The sequence below is a fragment of the Lontra canadensis genome, unplaced genomic scaffold, assembly GCF_010015895.1.
Source record: "Lontra canadensis isolate GAN:19392208 unplaced genomic scaffold, GSC_riverotter_1.0 scaffold52, whole genome shotgun sequence".
NCBI classification, from domain to species: Eukaryota; Metazoa; Chordata; class Mammalia; order Carnivora; family Mustelidae; genus Lontra; species Lontra canadensis.
The window spans coordinates 1,980,320-2,002,043 of record NW_022631046.1 but is presented as its reverse complement, the minus strand read 5'-3'; the positions used below and the strand labels follow the sequence as shown (position 1 = coordinate 2,002,043).

The 21,724-nt window shown below is 34.3% G+C and overlaps 1 protein-coding gene across 1 annotated transcript; it reads right to left on the bottom strand.

Annotated features, from left to right (window-relative positions):
• Positions 1-2,818: 2,818 nt before the first annotated feature.
• NTS (neurotensin) lies at positions 2,819-14,252 on the bottom strand. Its single transcript, XM_032874143.1, has 4 exons — positions 13,972-14,252; positions 11,882-11,943; positions 5,502-5,726; positions 2,819-3,046 (listed from the first exon to the last, which is right to left on the bottom strand). Exons 1-4 carry the CDS (start codon positions 14,042-14,044, stop codon positions 2,894-2,896), a joined length of 513 nt encoding a protein of 170 aa, XP_032730034.1. The 5' UTR covers positions 14,045-14,252; the 3' UTR covers positions 2,819-2,893.
• Between the last annotated feature and the right edge of the window lie 7,472 nt (positions 14,253-21,724).

Here is a 21,724-nt window from a genome sequence, read left to right as displayed (position 1 = left end):
GTTAAGAAGCAGTGGTCACTCAAATCATGTGGGAAAGGAGGATGAATGTTTGATCATTTTTGTTTTTTACAGTGTTCTTATTTTTGTTTTGCTTAGACATGATTTGCTGAGTGGACTTGTTGATTTTCTTTTGCCATCACAGTTAGAGTGACCTTGTCTAAAGTTTTAGTTCAGTGGAATTATTCATTTATAACAGGAGGAACCCATGGCCTATATGTTGGTGCCAGTCCAACTCCCAGTTAATGGCTCTCAGTGACTGTTTTGTTTCCCTTTTTCAAATATTCAAAAAAAATAGAGTAAGTTAAATGGAGATATTGACTCATGATTGAAGGTTATTTAAGATAGGTTGTTAAGAAAAGGCTCATTGTACAAATTATATATGCAGAGATGTAGATTATGTGAAGAAATAAACCATGGGAAGGCCTGCAGAAGACTACAACAATTAAAATAATGGTTGAGATGCTGTAGCAACCAGCTTAAAAAGTATAGTGCTTTAAGTAACTTAGAATGCATTTCTCTTTCAGATAATGGTCTGGTTGGCCCAGGATGGTGAGGCAGCTTTTTTCCATGAAGTTGTTTAAAGATTAAGCTCTATCAATCAATGCCATCCTCAAGAAAATGATACTCTATGTGTGGTTAAAATAAATTCATACTTAATACACAAAAAATGAGGGAAAAGTCAAAGTTTAGGGAATGAGGTTTCTGTTTAAGTTATAAAGGACCCACAAGTTGAATACATTTTTTTTCCCCCATTCGATATCTTGTTGGCTCCAACTTAACAATTCTTACCTACATGTAGTCTCTAAGTGGGTGTTTTCACAGGCTCACATAAGATAGAAGGTCAAGATGTTGAGGGTAACGAGATTCATTTTAGTTTTGACCTACAGAATCTAAGCCATGTAAAAAGCACATTGGGGCCATCAGTAGAAGGTGAAGAGTGAAGGAGTTTGAGACAATGGATTAGCTGGCATGAGAGTGTTGTGTGAACTAGAAAGAGAAGATGACGTGTAGAGAGTAGAGTGCTTACAATTGAGATTTTGGAAAGGTTGAATTTATTGGTAGTAAAAAGTTCTGTGGTATGTCCATTAAGTGAGTGATTATGAGATGGATTAAAGTTTTATTACCAGAACTGAAGACATCAGGAACTGAGAAGGGAGATTATTGGATGACTCTTGCACATAGACATGGAAGTACTCAAGGACGTTGAATGAAGCAAGTAATTAGGAGATTCGTAGTTGCTTAAAACAGAAGGTTACTATGAAATTGTGTTATGCTCTATGGTTTTGGAAAGAGAAAGAATAAATTAATAACTCCATTCTAACCATTTTACATATATGAAACCATTTTATTCCCCTCCAAGCCCCATTATTATCACATTTTGTAGTTGAGGAAATGGACTTAAATGTTTTCCAGGGTTACTAGTAAAAAGTAGAATTGAACCTAGGCATTCTGATTCCAGAGTACACTCTCTTAATCACTAGGAAATAGTTTTTGTTTTAGGATCAGGACCTTGGGCACCGCTTTTTTTTAAGATTTATTTATTTATTTTTTATTTCAGAGAGAGAGAGAGAGAGAGGGCACAGGTGGGAGATGCAAAGGGGGGGACTCTCAAGCAGACTTTGGGCTCAGCACAGAGCCCATGGGGCTTGATCTCATGAGCCTGAGATCATGACCTGAGCTGAAATCAAGAGTTAGCTGCCTGACCAACTGCACCATCTAGGCACCCTCCTTGGGCACTTTTGTAATGTTGAAGCTGATGAGATGGTGAAAGACAGTTGAGTTGTGGACATGAGTATTCATGGTTTTACCAGAAAACTCAGACACTACTACACTGCTGTTATATCCTACTGAGTGGGGTTTAGCCTAGGGATAGGGCAATCTTAAAAGTACCTGGAGTTCTGAAGGCTCCTTCATTCCACAGCTTCAATCCTGATATTTTCTCTCATATGTGACTATGAACTAGGTTGCAGCCCTGTGAGGAGAGGTCTTCCTAGACCCTTGTTGAGAGTGAGAATCTAAAAAGTCACAGCTAATGGTGGAATGTATATACTGTGAGGGCTTATGAGACCGTAGGTATGATCTTGAAGGAAATTTATGAGGCATTATTTCAAGTATTTCTTCTGCCTCAGAAATGTTCTTCTACTTGGAAAAAACATAAGTCATACAAATTCCTCAGTCAAATTAAAAATAAAGCTACCATTGCTGGATCAAAGTGTGAGGAAAAAAAGTCAGTAAAGGGTAACTCTTCTAATGGAAGTAAATTTGTGGAGAAACATGTTGCTTTTTATTAGCCATGAAGTTTATTTAATAGAAAGACAAATTCAGCTGAAGATCATTCATTAAGATAGGCAAATTAACAATAGTTTATTAATCCTTCTTTTAAGATGAACCTATCTTACCAGTATTACGTTCCCCACATCTGAGAGATTTATGTGAGTCTTGGAAAAGAACACATAGTTCTCTCAATTAAAAAAAATCAAATAATAAAAGAAGTACTATAACTTTGTTTTGAGTCAATGACATATATATACTAGGCTTTGCCACAGGCCTCCATTGTAATGTCTTATAATTTGGTTTAAAATGTCAAACATTTTGGCTGTTTAAATAACCCATTAAGTGCTCTGCAAAATCACAAGACATTCTACATGTGACTTAATTAATATCTACTCCAATTACACACAACACATTATCATGCTCAAGATCTAGATTTATTTTAAAACATTTAGTCTAGTTTATATTAATGCAGAAAAATCACATCCAATAAACCACAAATGTAGAAGAGACAACTGTAGAAGAGACACAATAATTGTGTTCTGTCACATTACCACACAAATTTGATATTTAATTACAGGATGATAAATCACAATCACAAGTAAATGAAATATTTATCTTCTCAGTAGTAATAGGAACCTCTTTTGAGTATGTAGGGTCTTCTGGGTTTATTCTCATACAGCTGGCGTTTCAGAATGTAAGGGATTTTTCTTTTTATAACTTCTTCCTTTTCGTTTTTGTCATTTCCAGCATCAAGAACATCTTCCTGAATTAACTGCAAAATAGGCAGGATAGGAATCAAACTTACATGAATGACATCTTTCAGAGCAGTTTTCTACATTTTATCTCTTTTTCTATTCAAACAGTAAGACACATGTGGATGAGATATACAAATTTTAAAGCAATTAAATGTTTTGTGCAGGGACAGATAACTATCAACTGACTGAGATAGAATGAGAAAAAAACTGAGATTATTTTTTTCCAACTCTCTATTCAAGGCTACACACTGATACCTCCAACTGAAGCAACACACCGAGTAGATCTTTGAGTATTTTTCAGGCTTTGATTTATGAGAGACCAGATGTTATGAAAATATATAATAAATCACAACAAATAGAGAGTTTTGAATTTAGTAAGCCAGGTTTGGCCTCAAAAGGCAACAGGATTTTGTATTCTCTTTAGTTAACTGACTTGACTTGAAAACCATTCCAAAGATCCATTTCTTAGTCAAAGAGAGAGGAATGCCTGCTCTGCCTAACTTAGGTGTAGAAATTAACACATGTGAAAGTTTTGTTTCAATAGTTAAGATCTCTTTAAATTGTGGTGCTTAATACTTAGAAGCAAGTTCAGATTCAGTAACTTAAGGGAGTTCATCTCCGTGTAGAATCTTACCTAATATCTCATTGAATATGCCACATTCTAAAATTAGTTCTGAACACTTTTTTTCTGGTATAGTTCTGAATAAAAAATTTCAGTTAGCAGAAAATGTTTAAGACCTCGTCCCAGAATTTTGCACTTAATTTTATGTGAAATTTTTAAACAAATTGCTCAAGATAAGAATTGCATTTGTATTTGTGATTGTCTTCTAAACTTTGGGGTCATAAGAAATGCTAAGAGGAGACTAAGTTTTTAATTATAGTGCATGTGCACTGAATCGTATCACCAACTACTTTATTTCAACCCACAACTTCAATTTCAGAGAAGGTAAAACAGGTATTGTCAGACACTCTAGTTCCTTAATCTTATGTTTCTCTGCGAACACAATCTATAATTATTCATATTCTGTTGAGTGATATTATCATTTTATTTTAAATCACTCAATAACATTTAAAATAGTAAAAGTCCTGGGGTGCCTGGGTGGCTCAGTCGCTAAGCATCTGCCTTGGGCTCCGGTCATGATCCCAGGGTCCTGGGATCAAGCCCCGCATCAGGCTCCTTGCTCAGGAGGAAGCTTGCTTCTCCCTTTCTGCCATCCCCCTCCCCCACGCTGCATCCCCCCTCCCCCTGCTTGTGTTCCCTCTCTGGCTGTCTCTCTCTCTGTCAAATAAATAAATAAATTCTTTAAAAAAAAATAATTAAAGTCCTAATCTTATGTGCACCTGATTTGTATGTATCATAGTTAATTGAGTTGTTGTTGTTGTTATTGCTTTTAATTCCCAGATAAATAGCACATAATTGACATTTCCCTATGTTAAAATAAGCATTTTTCAAGTTTTATTGATTTAAAGAATATTTTAAAGACTAAACTATTTAGCTGGAATTGGAATTAAGTGATGAGTAGTCCACCAAGTAAAATTAAATGAACTTTTTTGGTGTTTCATCTAGAAAACATCATTTTATTTATAAGTTAGAATAAACACTAAAAATTCTGTTTTACATTTCTTCTTTTCCACAGGTTATCTTTGGGATAGTCATTTACAGAGATCTCTATATTAGCAGGGAAGGTACCCTCAGATTTCCAAGGCTGGCGTAATCCCAAAATACAAAACATTAAGCAAATTTCTCTCAGAGGTTAATATGAAATAAACGGTTCCCTTGTTGGGAAAATTTTCTTTTTCTTTAAAGCATTTCCATTTCTCTTTTCCTCCTTCAAACAAATTTTCCCAAACCAAAGGCAGTAAATCACTAGTATAGTATTCAATACAACTATTTTATCCTACTTCAGTGTAGTTCTTTCGGTATAATGGATTTTGGATGTCTTGGTTGTCGTGGACCTAGTTTAGATGCTAAGGATCTGAAATCTATTTATTCAGTGAAATAGGAATATATATCATATATACATATCATATACATATGATATATATTCCAGTTTTATTTGCCTAATATATTAAAATACAAATGGAACCTTTTGGTTCTTGTGCTTGTTTATAAACATATATGACTTGGTGCTTCTAAGAAAATATTTTCAGTCCTTAAATTTTGTGGGTATGCCACTACCAAAAATTGCTTGAGTATGCCACCAATTTAAACACAATAAAACCATGTGGATCAAATCTGCCTTAAGATAGACACACCCCTTTTAAGATCGAAGAAAAAATATTTTGCTAACTCCCAATATTTGAAGGAGACTTTGAAGATCTGAAGGAATGTTAACCTCAATACATGGTTTATTCTTCTTTAATATTTATAAGTCTTCCTGTTATGATAATGATCAGGGTAAAAAAAAATCAGTACAAATGAAAGGTAACTAGTGTAACGATAATTATATTCATATTTTGTTTTTGTGTTACCTCCCATTGTTGAAAAGCCCTGCTGTGGCAGATTTTTTGGAGCTGGTATATTGTCAGCATTGCTTCCAAGCTAAAACCATCTAAGGCAGCGGGAAATTTCCTTCTTGTAATAAGTTCCTCTTCACGAAACTCTCCTGTTTCATCGGCTTGGCTGTTCAGGTTATTTACAAAACTGCAAACATTTAGCAGGGTCATTTTCCAAGAAGAAACGCTCGCTTTACTGATCTAAAGTATAGAAAAAAAATAGGTACTTAAAATTTATAAATATAGATAGTTAAAACTTGTATTATATGAGTAAGAAATAAATTTCCATTGTGTTAAGCCATTACCATTTTAGGGTCTGTTACTCTAGCCGAATAATTACACTGTTATTTATTTAGTAATTTTATATCACAAAATTGATTAGTACCAATTCCTCATATATTCTAATTTTAAAAATGTAATGCAGTTACACACGTGCACATAAACACAAATACATGAGCAAAACAAACAAAAAAGAATAGTATAAATATGTAAATATATGTATACATCACAGATAAAAATACTAAAACTATCATTCTCTTTAGTTCACTTCAGTTTAGTGACTAATGGAGCATAGCCTACAATGATACTAATAGATTTGGACAATTACAGTAGTGTGAGAGCACTAATCCATTCCACACATGGATAGTTCTCATAGACAGCATCACAGCTGATCATTTATCTGCAAATTATAATATTTCCTAGAATTACCATTTTTTAATAAGATCTTGTCTGAAACCACTATTACCATCAACAATGTTCCTATGTGCCAATAATAGTCAATGAGGAAACATAAGGACTTAGGAGAATCGAAATGCAAGATAATAAAAATTAACAAAAATTTCAAAAGTCATAGATGAAGGAAAGCATACATTTTTCCTAAAGACATTCACACACACGCGCGCGTGCGCGCGCGTGTGCACGCGTGCACACACAGACATGAAACACCACACAACCATGATGGGAGGATTAAAAAACAGTAATATCACACGTCAATTCTCTCTACATTACTCCCTACCTATAATGCAATTGTAAATCAAAGTTTCAATTTGGAAAACATGGGGAGACTAGAATTTGGAGGTGGGGATTTGGCAAAATAATTATAATGTTAATTTGGAAATATGAATGTGTGAGAATAACCAAGAAGAGTTAGCAAAATAAAAAGGTAACAAGGAGAAATTTACTCTATCAGATATTGAAATGTATTTTAAAAGCTTAGTAATCAAAGGAGTGAATTAATAGAGCAAGAGTAAATATTAAACCTAACAGGAAATAATATCCTAAAATTGGTGCAAGTATAAATGAATGTGTAGCAGATAAGCAAAGTTTTCTTTTGAAATCCTTGGGACGGGTGGCTATCAGGAAACCTGGACTTGGGTCTAGCTCTAACTTTCTTGACATATTGTGGTTTAACAGTATCCAGATGGGTTAAATATGAGTAAAAATAAAATAGTATCTAAATATATAGAATTTGTTTTATATACCTAAAAAGGTATTATTAAGCAAATATCCAAACTGCAATCCACAGTGAAAAGGATAACATTAAATACATAAATGTATAGAACATCTCTGGAAAATTAATAGCCTGAACTAACATCAGAAGCAAGCTGTATTGTAAAAGCTGCCTCAGAATGTTAATATCCTTAACACAGGTAGAGTTCTTCAAGAAGAAACTGTCGAATCCACCTACCAAAAAACAAAACAAAAAACAAAACAAAACAAAAAAAACACTAAAAAAAATTTAAACCTTAGATAAGTAAAATGAGTAAACAAGTCATAGAATCACTCCTTAAAAAGGAAATATGTGGAAAGATGTTCAACCTGGCCAGAAGACTTTCAAAAGAGTAGGTACATTCATTTGGTGTAGTTATAGGAACATGGGGAGACAGACACTTCCTCTTCTAAATATTTGTTGGTCTGGATGTAGATTTGTTACAAATTTTGAAGGGTGTTTTGCATTAAAATTCAAAGTGTGCACACCCTTTGATTAAGATTTTATCTGAAGAACATGCAGACATTTGAGTACAAAGGTATTCACTTGAAGACATTATGATGATATGTAATAATATAATATATGATGGTTTTAAACAGTTTGGAAATCCTTTCAGCTATACCCCATGAATACAGTTATCCAGCCATTGCTTAAACTTTGCTGTGAGAAACTTAGAGATGACATACTCCATTGTCTGTCAGCAACAATTTATATCATGCCCATTGATGGAATACCATATTTTTACATTTAGAAAGCTCTTTATAGATTATCTAATTGAGTGTTTTCTCACGTGTATTCCTTAGAACGCTAGTTCTGCAATCACTGTTTTTCAAAGGGTTCCACTGTCAAGTTAATTGGAAAACTTGAATTTAAAGGAAATTTAAAGATTTCTTGAACTTAGGTATCCTCAGAGCTTTTAACTTGCAAATACTCATTGTAACTTTTAATTTTATTTATGTATTTTTAAATATTTTATTATTTTTAAGTAATCTCTACACCCCCCGTGGGGCTCAAACTCACAACCCCGAGATCAAGAGTCACATGCTCAACTAACTGAGCCAGCCAGGGCCCCCGTTGTAACTTTTTAATGGTGCCAGTAAAAGTATCAAATGTTTCCCAAACTAATTTGACCATAGAATGCTTTATTCTAAGTATTTGTCTGGACTAGTGTTATCTGTTTACTCTTTTGAATGAGGAAACTGAATTAATCATCTTGTTTCCTTCTACCAGTTAAAGTAGTCACCACATGACTCAGTAATAGGATTATTTAAGGTCCCTTGAGTCCCTCTCATAGAAAACACAGCAAAGAAAGCACTACTGACTAAAGGATCTCTAAGTAGATATCTTGTATTTGAAAACATTTTGTATAAGGTTTTAACTCTTTCATTCAGAAAAATGGCAAAGACTCTCTTTCTTTGAATCCGGCTCCTCTGAACCCCCTTTCTTGACTAGGTCCCAGCCTTGGGCTCTGTCTTTGGTCTCCTAAATCCAGTTTTAGCAAGAATCATGCTGAGTCAATTTGCCACATGTACGTGGCTCTTGTCCTTGGTATCTGATCATCCTAGATATTTGATCAAATATCAGATACTTTACCAAATTTCTATCCTTAATATCAGAATCCTGTCATATCTTCTAGCAAGAATCCTTCCAGCCTTAATGTTTCCTCTTATTCCATCCATGGAGGCCCACTACACCTCTCTATAAATGCACACTTGCCCTAGTTGTGTTTGGAGTGGAACCGATCTCTGTAAAACCCCCATTTCAGTAGTCCTCTTGACTAAAGTCTTGCTTATTACCTTTAGCTAGATCATGAATAATTTTTCTTTAACAATAAACATTCTTTATTATTAAATTATTTTATACAAATGTTTATAATAGACCTGAGCCTATAGATAAGAAATTTAGAATATTATCTCCCCTTGTTTTTCAAGATAAGGAAAACAAGAGTATTTGTGGTTCTTACTTACCATTACTTGATTTAACTTTTTAATACTAGATAAGATTCTGGTCGAACTTTTGTTACCTTAATTAAATGGGAGCTAATCTGTATGACCAATACTCACTCCCCATAATCACTGAACACAGATGAGCCCGGCAAATTGTGAATTCAAATTTGAATTTGAATTGAAAATAATTTAAGTCATCTGTGGTGGAGCTCTGAAGTTTCATAGTTGAATACAAAATGTGAGGGTTGGTAATTAATCCTAGATTCCCATTTTTAGTTCAAAAATGCGTATTAAACTGTTACCAGGGGCGCCTGGGTGGCTCAGTGGGTTTAAAGCTTTTGCCTTCAGCTCAGGTCATGATCCCAGCGTCCTGGGATCAAGCCCCACATAGGGTTCTCTGCTCAGCAGGGAGCCTGCTTCCTCATCTCTCTCTCTCTCTCTGCCTGCCTGTCTGCCTACTTGTGATCTCTGTCAAATAAATAAACAAAATCTTAAAAAAAAATTCTCTCTCCCTTTAAAAGAAAAAAAACCAAAAAAACTGTTACTTTATACTAGGCATTAAGTTTGACCATAGAAAATTATAATATTGTAGCAGCTTTTTTAGATCCTGAAGAAAAGATACTATACCACGTTCTCTTTCTTAATAGAATAGTACGAAAGCACTAGCACTGGTAATAAAGGCAATTGTATTGTGAGAAAAAAAATATCTTCCAGTTTTCCAGCTATAAACTCTCTCTTGATCTTCTGTTGCTTAAGTAAGTTTTCCCATTAGAATTTCAATGTCTAAATAGCTTTACTTTAAAACTGAAATTGCTCACATATTTTCCCTTTAAAATGGGAAGAAGAAACCTGAAGCTCTCAGAGGTTTTTAATAATGGAATCCTATCAGTATCAAATACTATTCTCTTAAATATTTAAATGTAGTAATTTAGTTAAAATTATAATAAGTTTGGAGTTTTCATTTGCATAGAACTCTACTCATACTAAAAATCAATTGAGTCAAAGAGAAACAAATGATAGTAGTTTTGTAAAAAAAGAATAAAAATAAAAAAATAAATAAGGAATGACTTGAGCTTTTTGTTCCCATCCTAGCAGCAAACTGAAATAATCATGCTTCTGGGTGCTTTCTCATTACAGACTGTATTTTACTTTTCTCAAATCAAAGGAGTCAATGGGATTCAATTTTTTTTTCCATGATATGTTTTAGAGACATATTCCAAGACTAAATAAAGGGAAAAAAATTTATTGTGCCTATATTTTTATGTATTTCTTTTAAGAGAAAAACCAAGTCACTCCATAAGCTGCAATTGTTTTCGCCTGTAATTCTAAAGAAGGAATCACAATTGTACTTCCACACTTTCACAAAGTAGCTAAATTATACTATAATTTATATTATAATATATTTTGGAGATTATTTAGGACTTTTATGTGTCAATGTAAACTTAGAATTATAGAGGTAAAATCTCTACTGAGAAACTAAGGCATTCCAATCTGCCCCATTTCTAAACAGACTACTGGCTTTGTCTTCCTATTTTTGAGTTGAGGTAATTGTAATGGTTGCTATTGAGTATTAAACAAGTGATCCATTATCTTAAGGTTATTATTTGGTTATTGATTTTTAATGGCTAAACTAAATTTGATCTTTCCTGATATGAAGCCTACCAAATAATGAAAGAGCTTGGTTTCAAACCATTCAACTTTTGTAGATCTGGGCAATGGTAAAAATACATGCACTCAAATTGTCCCCATGTGTCTTTTAAGGATCATAGTAGACGACATATCTTGGCTAGCTTTCAGATAATAATGTTCTATACTGCCAAATACAGACAAGAAATGGGTATTTCCCCTTCAAACCCACTATCAAACATAATTCTACAAATATAATAGGGATTATTGTACCTAGAACGTGCTCATCCAATTAAGGAAGAGAAACGCGAGGTGGCAGGACCCTAGTTGGAGTATTGCTTCAAAAATTAGACAGGAGCTTTGAGCACTTACTTTCTTACTACAACATCTGTTGAATTCTCTGCATGGATATCCCAGTGTTTATAATAGTGATTGTACCTGGGGTCTGCCTCAAGTCAAGACTTATTTTTCTTTGAGAAACATCTTTTAGTAGGGAACTCTTTTTTCTATTCCTGTGATTGACTCACCCTGGGTAAATCAATACTGTGTGGTAGCATGGTAAACAGGTATATTCCAATTGTATTTTATTCCTAGGTACAGGTTGGGATCTAGGAATCTTGTTTTCAAGACAGCAAGAGAGGAGTAACAGGTACAGTATACAAAATTTCACTTGCTTCCTTAAAAACCACAAGCAGGTGTAGATGATAATTCTGTTATAGGGAGAATGTAAACTAGCCCCAATCCCAGCATTTACAAATGAGGCAATGAAGACAAGCAATGTTAACTAAGCCCCTTGCTTAAGAAGTCACAGTTGGAGAATTAGATCTCCAAGCTTCTGTTTGCAGTCTACTGCTCTTTAGTTTCTACCACATTTATTTCATGAATTGTCACGAACTACCATTTTTAATTTAGAACTCCATTTTACTCTTCCCGATATAACCAAAATGTCGACTTCATTTCCCTGGATGCATTTAAGTTGAGGCATACCTTTTGCCATACACAATGTGATAGGAATGGAAACAGGATTCTTTTAAATACATTTTCATCTCCACATAAATAATATGTGACTACCTAATTAAAGTCACAATAAGTTGATAGTCACTACGATTTCTTTCCCTTTCACATCAACACCCTTAACTGCTTTGAACTCAAGGAAAAGTTTCCCGAGAAAGGAAATGCCTCTCGATGAACTTTTCAGTCTTGATGGGAAGTTATTAACTATAGGAAAAGACACTATGTTTATAATGAGAGCTTTTATGTTCTTCTATCAATGCTTAAAGAAAAGAAAAAGTTACCTTTGATGTATGCATATTGGTCAATAAATCTGCTTCTAATGCTTTCATTTCCTCTTCTGAATCTGAATAAAATCAAAACCACATGTTTACTATATAATCATATATCAAATAATTATGCTATAACCTACAGATTTTAGATTAACCTCAAAAAAATTAGTCTTAGAGGCTTATTGTTTTTCTATGCATTTATTATCCATAAAATAATATTCAGAAAAAATACTTATTATTTAGTTTTGGGCTAACAGGCAGTTAGAATAATAAAAACACTCCTAAGAAAATAAACACATGATTATATGCCAAAAGAGCTATTGATGTATTGGAGTTACTTAATCTCTGAATCTCAGTATTAAAAAAAACAAACAAAAAAAGTGATTATATCATATGATTGAGATTTCATTAAAAATGCTGGTTAATTTTTACCAGCAATAGTTTACACAGGCTATTAAGCAAATTGGTTAATTTGTCCATCAATACATGTGTAACTGAGTTGAAAATGGACTTCTGACTTTTATTAGGGTAGCCTTTCCAGTTTCCCCTAGTGAATATATTGCAGAGAAGAAAACTTTATAAAATACTGTAAGTAATAGAAACAAGGTTATAGAATATCATAATTATATGACTTAATTTATACTTACTGATCTGTCCTAAAACAAAGCAGATGTTAAAATGGCTATCTTCTTCAGCACACACTCTTGTTGAAAAGAAGAGTCTCATTTAAAGAAATTACTTGTTAAATTGTAACCAGCTCCTAAATTACACCAGAGATCTTTTTTCCTATTTGTTCAAGGCCAGTCTGTTTCTCAAGGGAATAATAAATTCCTTTAGCCATTTATGAAAAATGTATATCAAAATCCCTACAAATTTTGGCTTATCACATCAAGAAGCTCAAAGAGTTAATAAACACAGTGTTTAATCAACAATCCAATTTTTCTCGTACACTCTAAATATACCTTTAACCTTATGTAATAGATAAAATCATAATTGTAGAAAATTTGGTATTTATAGCATTAAAAATTATTGCAAAGTTAGAAGCTCAAGATCTTTCTCTCATGATCAAAATAAATTAAAAATTTTGTTAAGTAACATTTATATCTTCTGCTAGATTTAATTTCATAATTTAAATAAAATAATAGGAGTTTGAATTAAATATTTCAATGTCATATTAATAAAATATAAAAGTATGCAACAGGCTAAATGATTTTTGCTGCACTTATTCCCTATGTATTTTCCCTCTTTGATGTGATATTGCAATATTATAACATTACATGTTACTCTAATAAATTTAAGTCTTATTTTCAAGGTAAGTTATTGGTAGATATATAACAATACATGGCTTCTTAATTATCACATGCAAAACACTCCATAGGTAAATAACTTCCATTAATTTTATTCCACAATTTTATTCCATAAATTTACCAATTTGCTAGTAATATTTTGTATGAACTTAAACAGCATGCAAAAAAAATTAAATTAATAGTATACTTATTTGTCACATGGAAAGGCTATACAAAATGCATTGTCTAACAGTACTTGGAATATTTTTATATTTTTTAGAAATCATTTTCTATAAATAATGGTTCATTCATTTGCTCATTAAACATCAGTTTTCACTTTATTTGCATCTTGACATACCTACACAGTTAAAATAATTTGGAGGAGGAAGAAGCCCCTGCTTCCTAAGAGAATGACTGAAGATGAGAAAAAGCATTTTGAATGGAATGAGTTTTAACTATGGGTTCTCCCTTTGACAGGTGGTGCATCTGTACTCCTTATCAGATTTTGACAGCCTAATTTAAGTTCTACACATTTTTTTTTTTCCTACTCTGGTGGTTACATTCCAAGTGGAAGGCATGGAGTGTTTCACTGAAATCTCTTTTATTACCTTTGCAGATTTAAAAAGAGAAATAAAATCTTCCAGCTCTTGTAATCATAAAGACAGAGAAAGACTATATTCAGTTTCTATCACTAAAAAGCAAATCCAGAATAAAGGAAAAACTCTTCTCCCTGGATGCATTAACATAAGTAGCAACACAGTGCCAAAAAAGAGAAAGAAATCACCTCAGGGAATTGTGAAATGCAGCTGAGCTTACCTGAGCACAGACTCCAGGAGCTGAAAGCCAGAAGTATCATGCATATCAGCTGGATTTTCATTCCTGCCATCATCTCCTTGAGCCTTCTAGCAAGCCAAGTCCATAAACGTCACAGACACGCTGAAAGAGGCTTTCTCTAGCGCTTCCTCTTGCCTTCAGCTGATTTGGAAAGTGAACTCTGAGAGATGCTTTGGCCATTCCCTATATATACACGCAGAAGGATGATGTCATGATAGCACAGGGATTATCTCTTAGGATATGCCCTCCTTCATCTCTATCTCTCTCCTCTCTTCACTTCCTCCTCCCCCTTTCCTTTGTACCCCATTCTCCTCCCCCACTTCCGAACTTCAAATGAAAGTGTGACATCTACCCTAATTGCTACAGTTGCTCTGGATTTCTGACGCACAGAAATCATTCAAAAGCAATTCCATATAGAACATACTGGAAGCAAAAATTACAGTGCCTCTCTTTCTCCATTTCCTCTCATTTCTGACTCCAAGAAGTTGTCATTTTGATTTTGTGAAGCATGATATCTATTATTTCTAATGTAAGCAAAGTCTCCAAGATGAATGCATGAAATCAGTGATTCTTAAGCTTTGGAAGTCTTAAAGAGTTGGGGTTCTTTTCTGATAGTCCACACTTGTGAGCAAATGTTTTGTGGCTTAGGGACAAATAGAGGTTTTAGAGAATGAATGCTAGAAGAAGGAAGAAAATGAAAGATAATCAGAGAATCAGTTAAGGTATAGGGATTAAGCAAAAAAAAAAAAAATAGGAAGAAAAAAAGAAAAAAAATTTTAAAAGACTAGTAGCTCTAACAAATTGAAAAGTTTTTATTTCAAGTAACTGGGAGAATGACTGAATTTATGATTGCTGACTTTTGGTTAAATGTCTTACAAAAACAATGTCATGTTTACAAAATCCAACTATAAACTATTTATGTGGAAATACATTATTATATCATTGGTGTTTTCTGACACTTTACTCTTTTCTCTCTGCATCGCTTTACTCTTTTTGGATTCATTGATGCTATATCCTATTCTTTTTATAATCCCCTTCTCACTAGTTTTCACAATTGTATCAATTTTTTCTCCTGTTATAGTCATAAAAATGAAATTGTGCTTTTGGAAAGGAAACAATCTTAAGCAATCAATATCCACCAAAGTCAGATTTCTAAGACCGTATCTTCACATCATATTTTACAAATTACAATGACGCTCATTTCATCTCTGGATTCTCAGGAAAAAAAAAATGGCTCAGAATGTCTTTTGGAGTGAAGCTTTCTTCTTGTATTAAGTATTTCAGGATACACGGAGTGATCTGAAAAGGGGATGCTGCTAGGAATGTGAATATTTGAAGGTAAAAATGTCTGAGAATTGTTCACTTTTAAAATATACCAGTCATGTAATAACAATAGAGAAAAATATGGATTATTTTCTAACGAGAGTTGATTTATATTTTATGGTAGATTGTATGAGATTGACTTCTCTATTCTACTTTAAACTAGGAAAACGGTTTAATTCCAAACATTTAGTAATTATTTAAAACAGCAAGGGATCATTTTTATAATTTGGTGTTCAGAAATCTAACAACGGATATTTTTCTTACTTTTAGTTTTCTTACTTTTAGTTACTTTTACAAACTTAATGTACAGTGCAATATTGAACATGACTCATTTGAAGAAAGTTTTATACGAAGGGTCATTAATTGGCAAAGAAGTGTTGAACATAGACTGCTAAACATTTGCTTTCCTACCACTAGAGGGCGCAACAGAGGTTTAAAAGGATTTTTGTTTTCACTTAATTAGAATTCTAAGGATTTTATTTACTTTCTTCTTACTGTCTTTGTGAGAGAATCCTTTTAAAGCCCTTTAATGGAAAAAAAAAATAGAAGAGCTTTATATTCTTTGTGCGATATTTAAATTAGCTGCTTTTGGATTGCAAATACGAAGAATAATCTTTAAAAATGTGTGATAGCAGCCTACTGGTAAAGAGGAAGTGTGATTCCTATTCTCCTCAAGTGATTAATAAATAAAACTCAAGGAAATGTTGATAAAATATCACTTGAATATTAGCTGTAAATGTGAGAATTGTTTTAAATATATAATAAATCTGGAAGAGTTGGGGGAAAATGTGTTAACTAATGTCAAATGATCCAAAACTATTTTTCCTCTAGGGGGAAAAAAAAAGATGTGTAACTTTTTGTGGTAAAATTATGATATAGATAAACTTTATCTGACCTTTACTGGTATTTTAAAAAATCTGTTACCCCTTTCCATTTTTTTAGCTCTGGTGACTTCAAGTGATAGAAAAGCCAATTAAATGATTTGTTTCAAGAGGGTAGACTGTGTGTGATATTTGCCTTTAAAAAGGATTCTATGAAGTACCCAAATGATGCCTTTAGAGCAGGATTTCAGGTGCTTTCCTATGGAGATGGGTAAACTATTTTTTCTTTAAAGGCTTTGCCTAAAATCCTGCTAGTATTTATTTAATCCATAAAATAAGTAATACAGAGTTTGACTATCACACTTGGATAATCTTCACATGGATAATCTTCCAGTCTGAGGTCACTATGGAGTGGCTAGCTCCAAAAAAGTTTATTTATTTATCCATCAAAATAGGTTTATTCTGGGTACCTATAGATTGCAACATCCCTACCTACATAGATTTCAGCACTTCTACTGTGAAATAAGTAAGATTGTTAGTAGGTAATTACTTGAAATAAGCAACAGAAATGCGTGTAAGCTTGGCATTTGGAAAGAGTGGTCTGTGGGCTTATTTAGTTTGGAGATGGGAAAGCTCAGGAACAACTTCCGGAGTTCTTCCGTTCCAGATGATTTCTTCCTGTCCCTTTGGAGGTTCTATCATCCCCATTAACAGCTTCCCAGGCTCTCCAGGCTTTTAGTACCTTAATACCTGAAACTTCACCTGTGAGGTCTCTACAGTCTGGAATCTGCCCTCCATCTTCCCATGGCCTCCATGTCTCTCATTTCTGATACCATCTTTCATTTTTTTAAAAAAGCCGTAAAAATAAACCTTTCCAAGTTTGAAGTCATTTCATCTACTCATCCCAGTTTCTGCTAAATGCTCATCTGTTTGTGGCAAACTGTGAAGGAGAGCAGAATTTGCCACCCCAAAATATGCCTCTTTGGCATGTTGATTCTCTTGAAAGGATTATTTTTAAGAAACAGTAGACATAGGAGCTCTGAAAACCATGTAGGAGTTACCTTTTTGTAAAAGATATTTACGTTAATAAGGAAGGCCTCCATTTGTAAGGGTGTTGCCTTCTCTGTACCAGGAAGAGGAGGAATGGCCAAATCTCTAGAAATTCTTATCAGCGGAGAAGGACTTAAATCTGCAGCAACCTTACACTTGTCTATGGTTCTTTTCTTGGTAGTCTCCCATCCCTCGCTCCCTCACCCACCTCAGTATCTTCTCTTGTCTGTAGCTGGTGATGGCATTTAAGGTGGAGGGTTGGGCCATTTTGGGAAGTTATCTCCCCATGGATACCTGGATATCTCCATGTATACAGGTGGTATGCATGTTATTAAACTTCTGTTTGCTTTTCTCCTGCTAATCTTTTATTACAGGGTTTCTCAGCCAAGAATCTAGAAGTGTAAAAGGAAAATTATTTTTTCCTCCTCTGCAACTGTGAACTTCTAGAAGGAAAGGACTCTTACTCATCATTGTGTTCTTGCAAGGCTTACAATCTATTAGGATTCGATACGTATCTACTAAATTGAGGTGAAATGCAAATGATTTCAAATTTCTCACATATTTTTCATGCTTCCATCTGTAACCTTCCTTTCATCCACTTCTCTACTTTAGTTTCAATCATTTAGGACTCCTTCATTGTAAAGACAACTGGTCTTGATACTTGATGTGAGATTTTAAGTCAGTTTTCTCAGCCTTTGCCCTATTCATTCTTTTCCTCCCTTACTGGGAAAGTCAACTTTCAAAAATTATTTATGAAGAGTATCCTGGGATCATGTGCATTCATCAGCTGAGTGCTTAGGATAAGCTGTGGGTTTACTCCATTCCTCTAAATGAGTCTCTTCTTTGGAACTGTAACTCTGATTCATCTGGGCAAACAATGATGTCAATCTCTTTGTAAACTCAATTGATTTTTCCATTCAATTCAAGTCCATTTTCTAGACATACGGATAGCTCTGTGCGTGCACACCCACACCCACATATACCACCAAACACATGAAATGCGTATAACCCAGACCTTGAAGACTGAGGTAAATGCAAACCAAATGCCCAATTTCTTGATCTATGTGTAACCATGCCTTGCCCATAATCTCTGTAAATTCCCAGCTCATTTCCTTCTGACTCTTCCTATCTCTGCCCTTGCATCTTTAGAGGTAATTAACCTGGAAAAATTGACGATGGACTTTTATAGTCAAAGCATATCTTGCAACTTACACTCCAATCATAACACAAGCTTTGCCTGGAATCCACGCATTAATGAGCTGCCATATTTAACTAAGGAGTCTGCACATGGTAGTTATTGTTGATCTCCCTTATAATCCTGTTTCTTATATCATATAGTCTTGTTTCTCATACCTCATATCAAATCTTGTTTCTCATATCAAAATGTTGATATGCTCGCAAAACCACTACCCACTATGAGTAAAGCTCAAGTAGTTGTCCTTGTAAGTTTCCTTTTAGAGTAAGACCAACATGAAAGCATTACAGAAAAAGAGTCCCTAACAACTTTCTTCTTTTATTTTTCTTACTTTTACAAATCAGATTTTATTACTTTGAGTAAAAAATAGGATGCATTTTTCTTGAAAGAAAAATTTTACCTCTTTTTTTTTTTTAATGTTACAAAGTCTAAGAAAATTTCTGTAGCACCTGTGACACTCAAAACAACAGATGCACCTGAGCTACTGTTTGCTGGGAGCAGATTTAGTGAAACACTTTCTCTTTTTTATCTTAAGAAGATATTAAATGTTGAATTTGGAACATAATGATTTATGTTATTACTATTCCTTGGTCTTATTGTTTGTTTGTTTGTTTTTTCAGTTTAGATTCTTTCCTTGGGGTTCCTGATAAGTCTCATGACTTTGAACACCATTTATTTTCTAACACCTTCCCAAATTGCATTTCTGACTACTCAAATCATATACCCAGTCCCATCCTTAGCAACTCTACTTGGAGGATCATTGGGCAAACTTACTCTCCAAAACAAAACTTTTGACTCCTCCAAACACCATTCTAAAAATAACCTTCTCTTCTAGTGTTCTCCATTTCCGTTATTGGAAACATCATTCACTACATTGCTCACATCAAAAACTGGAAGAGATTTATAATTTGATCTCACTCCCAATCATTTCCAAGCTATCAAAACCTCCTGAGGTGGGGGTCTGCCACCAAGATGTATTCCAAATCCAAGTGCTTTTCTTTACCCCATTTCACATCCAAGTCTAAGCCATTACTGCTCCCCTGAACTAAGCAAGAGCCATTCAAGAATATCCCCACTGATAGTCTTGACCCATTTCAATGCAGTCACCACAGAGTAGCCAGAAAAGTTGTTGTTGTTGTTATTGTTATTGTTTTTCAGGTAAATGTCTTCTTGTTACCCTCTACTTAAAACCCTCTGTATGTTTCCTATTGCACTTAGAATGAATTTCCGTCTGTGGTCTGTATCTTCCTGAGTGGGCCACTGCTTCCATCTCTAGTGTCCTACCCTCCCATTCTTCCCTTCTGTTGGTGTATTTCAAGTATCCTTCTGGCTCTTCCTCAAATAGGCCAACATTTTTCCTTCAAGATTTTCAATGAACATTGAACTGAGTTACAGTTTAGCAAATGCTCATTCCTGCTTCCCCCCAGAGTGGATGGAATATACTTTCCAATTCTCCAACCATGACTTCAGCCATGAGGCTTGCTTTAGGCAAAGGGATGTTAGCAGATATAAGGAAAACAAAGACTCGATATGTGTTCGCAGCATGCGGCTTGCCTCCTTGCTCTTCTGCCACTGCCCCAAGAACTTTTCCTGCGTGGACCCCAAATGAGGAGAACTATGCCTGCACTGTTAAGAAGAGTTTCCTGAGCTTAAATTGGAATCTCCTCAGCTAACTCCCATATGAATAGGACTAGATAATTTGTTTTAAGTAACTGAGTTTTAGTAGCTTGTAATGCAGCATTTTTGTGGTTTTACTTGACTGATACAACTATCTAGTTTAAAACTTATCCCACTGCTATCCCAAACAATCTCTATAGTCTCTATTTGTCCAATATTATTTTGTATCTTGTAAATAAAAGAAATAATCCTTTTTGGTGTGTGTTAGTTTCTTTTATTCTCAGAACACTAATGCTTCTCCTTAGTAGTAACTCAGTAAATATTATTAATTGGATATATCAATAAACTAATAAAGTTCTAAACACGCCTCTCCCTTACCTCTCACAAGGACATTTTCATTCTCCAATCTGTGAAGAGTGAAATCCAGGAAGTAAATTGCTTTTGGAGAGATTCCTAGCCAAATAGTATAAGAGAATGCTTTTCTTGAAGGGAGTCTTGAATATTATTTTTAATTGTAAATTACCATTAAAAAAAAAAAAGTGGGAGTATGATAGTCCTGAAGGCACATGTTGGTGTTTCCAATTTGGTGAACCAGTTTGTTCATAAAGAGTAAGTAGGGGCAGGCAGTTAGAGGCATAGGACTAAAGTGAACAAGATAGCATTCTGAGTTGAGAAACAGCCCCCATAAACAATACCACAGGTCTCAGAGTAAACTAAAGATTAAACCTGAAATTCATTCATTGAGAACCTATTCTTTGACCTGTGGTGCACTGTGCCAGGTTAATCTGATTTCGTGTAACACAGCATACTGTGAAGGAGGGTTTGATATTATTTCCATTGTGTGGCTTTAAAAAAAATTAAAAAGGGCAGTAGAGAGTTTAAATAAGGATAGGGGACTTATTAAGAGCAGAGAGTTTAAATAAGGATAAGGGGACTTACTAAGTTTAAATAAGGATAAGGGGACTTATTAAGTAGAGCTTGGATGAGACTAAACAATGATTTCTATTACAACAGCTCATCATTCTAATATTAACAATGGATCCAAGTACAAGTTAAAGAATATCTTGTATTAACATGTTGTAGAAAATAGTATGCCAAGTAAAAGACAGGCTAACGCTTTTAACTCAGAAGAACATTTAGTAAAAATTCAGATTGGACTGTATTTTCAAACTGATTGCAATTCATTAGTTCAACCTTGTCTTTCTTCCTTTCCAGGCTTAAGTCCGTATTATACATATTAAATAAAGAATCTTTTTATGTCAGTATCTTCTTTTTATCATAAGGACCATGTACAGTCTAGGTGGGCTCTGTATGGACGGAATTATTTTAATTAGGGTGGAGGATAAAGAAGTCTGAACAAAGAATGAGGAGGAACATGAGGTTACTTACAGCCCAAGGGGAGTCCCAGTGAGTGGGCTGGAAGAACATTTCCCATTTCGTACTCTAGGTGGAGGCACTAGTACGTATAGAACGAAAATACCAGACAAGCCCTCTTGGGGTACTAGAGCAGATTTTAATGCTCTCCTGATCCCTTAAATCAAAGAACGTTGGAATTGAAAAGGGCTGTATGGAACAGCTGGTTTATTCTTTAATTTTACAGGGAAGGAAACATACACCTAGATACTCTAAGTGGGTTACGAATTTCCTCCACTTTCCAAGCCTTTATCACATCGGTCATGACTGCTCAGCCTAACCTTCCTTCTTATCCTGAGAGAAAGGTTGTTCTCCA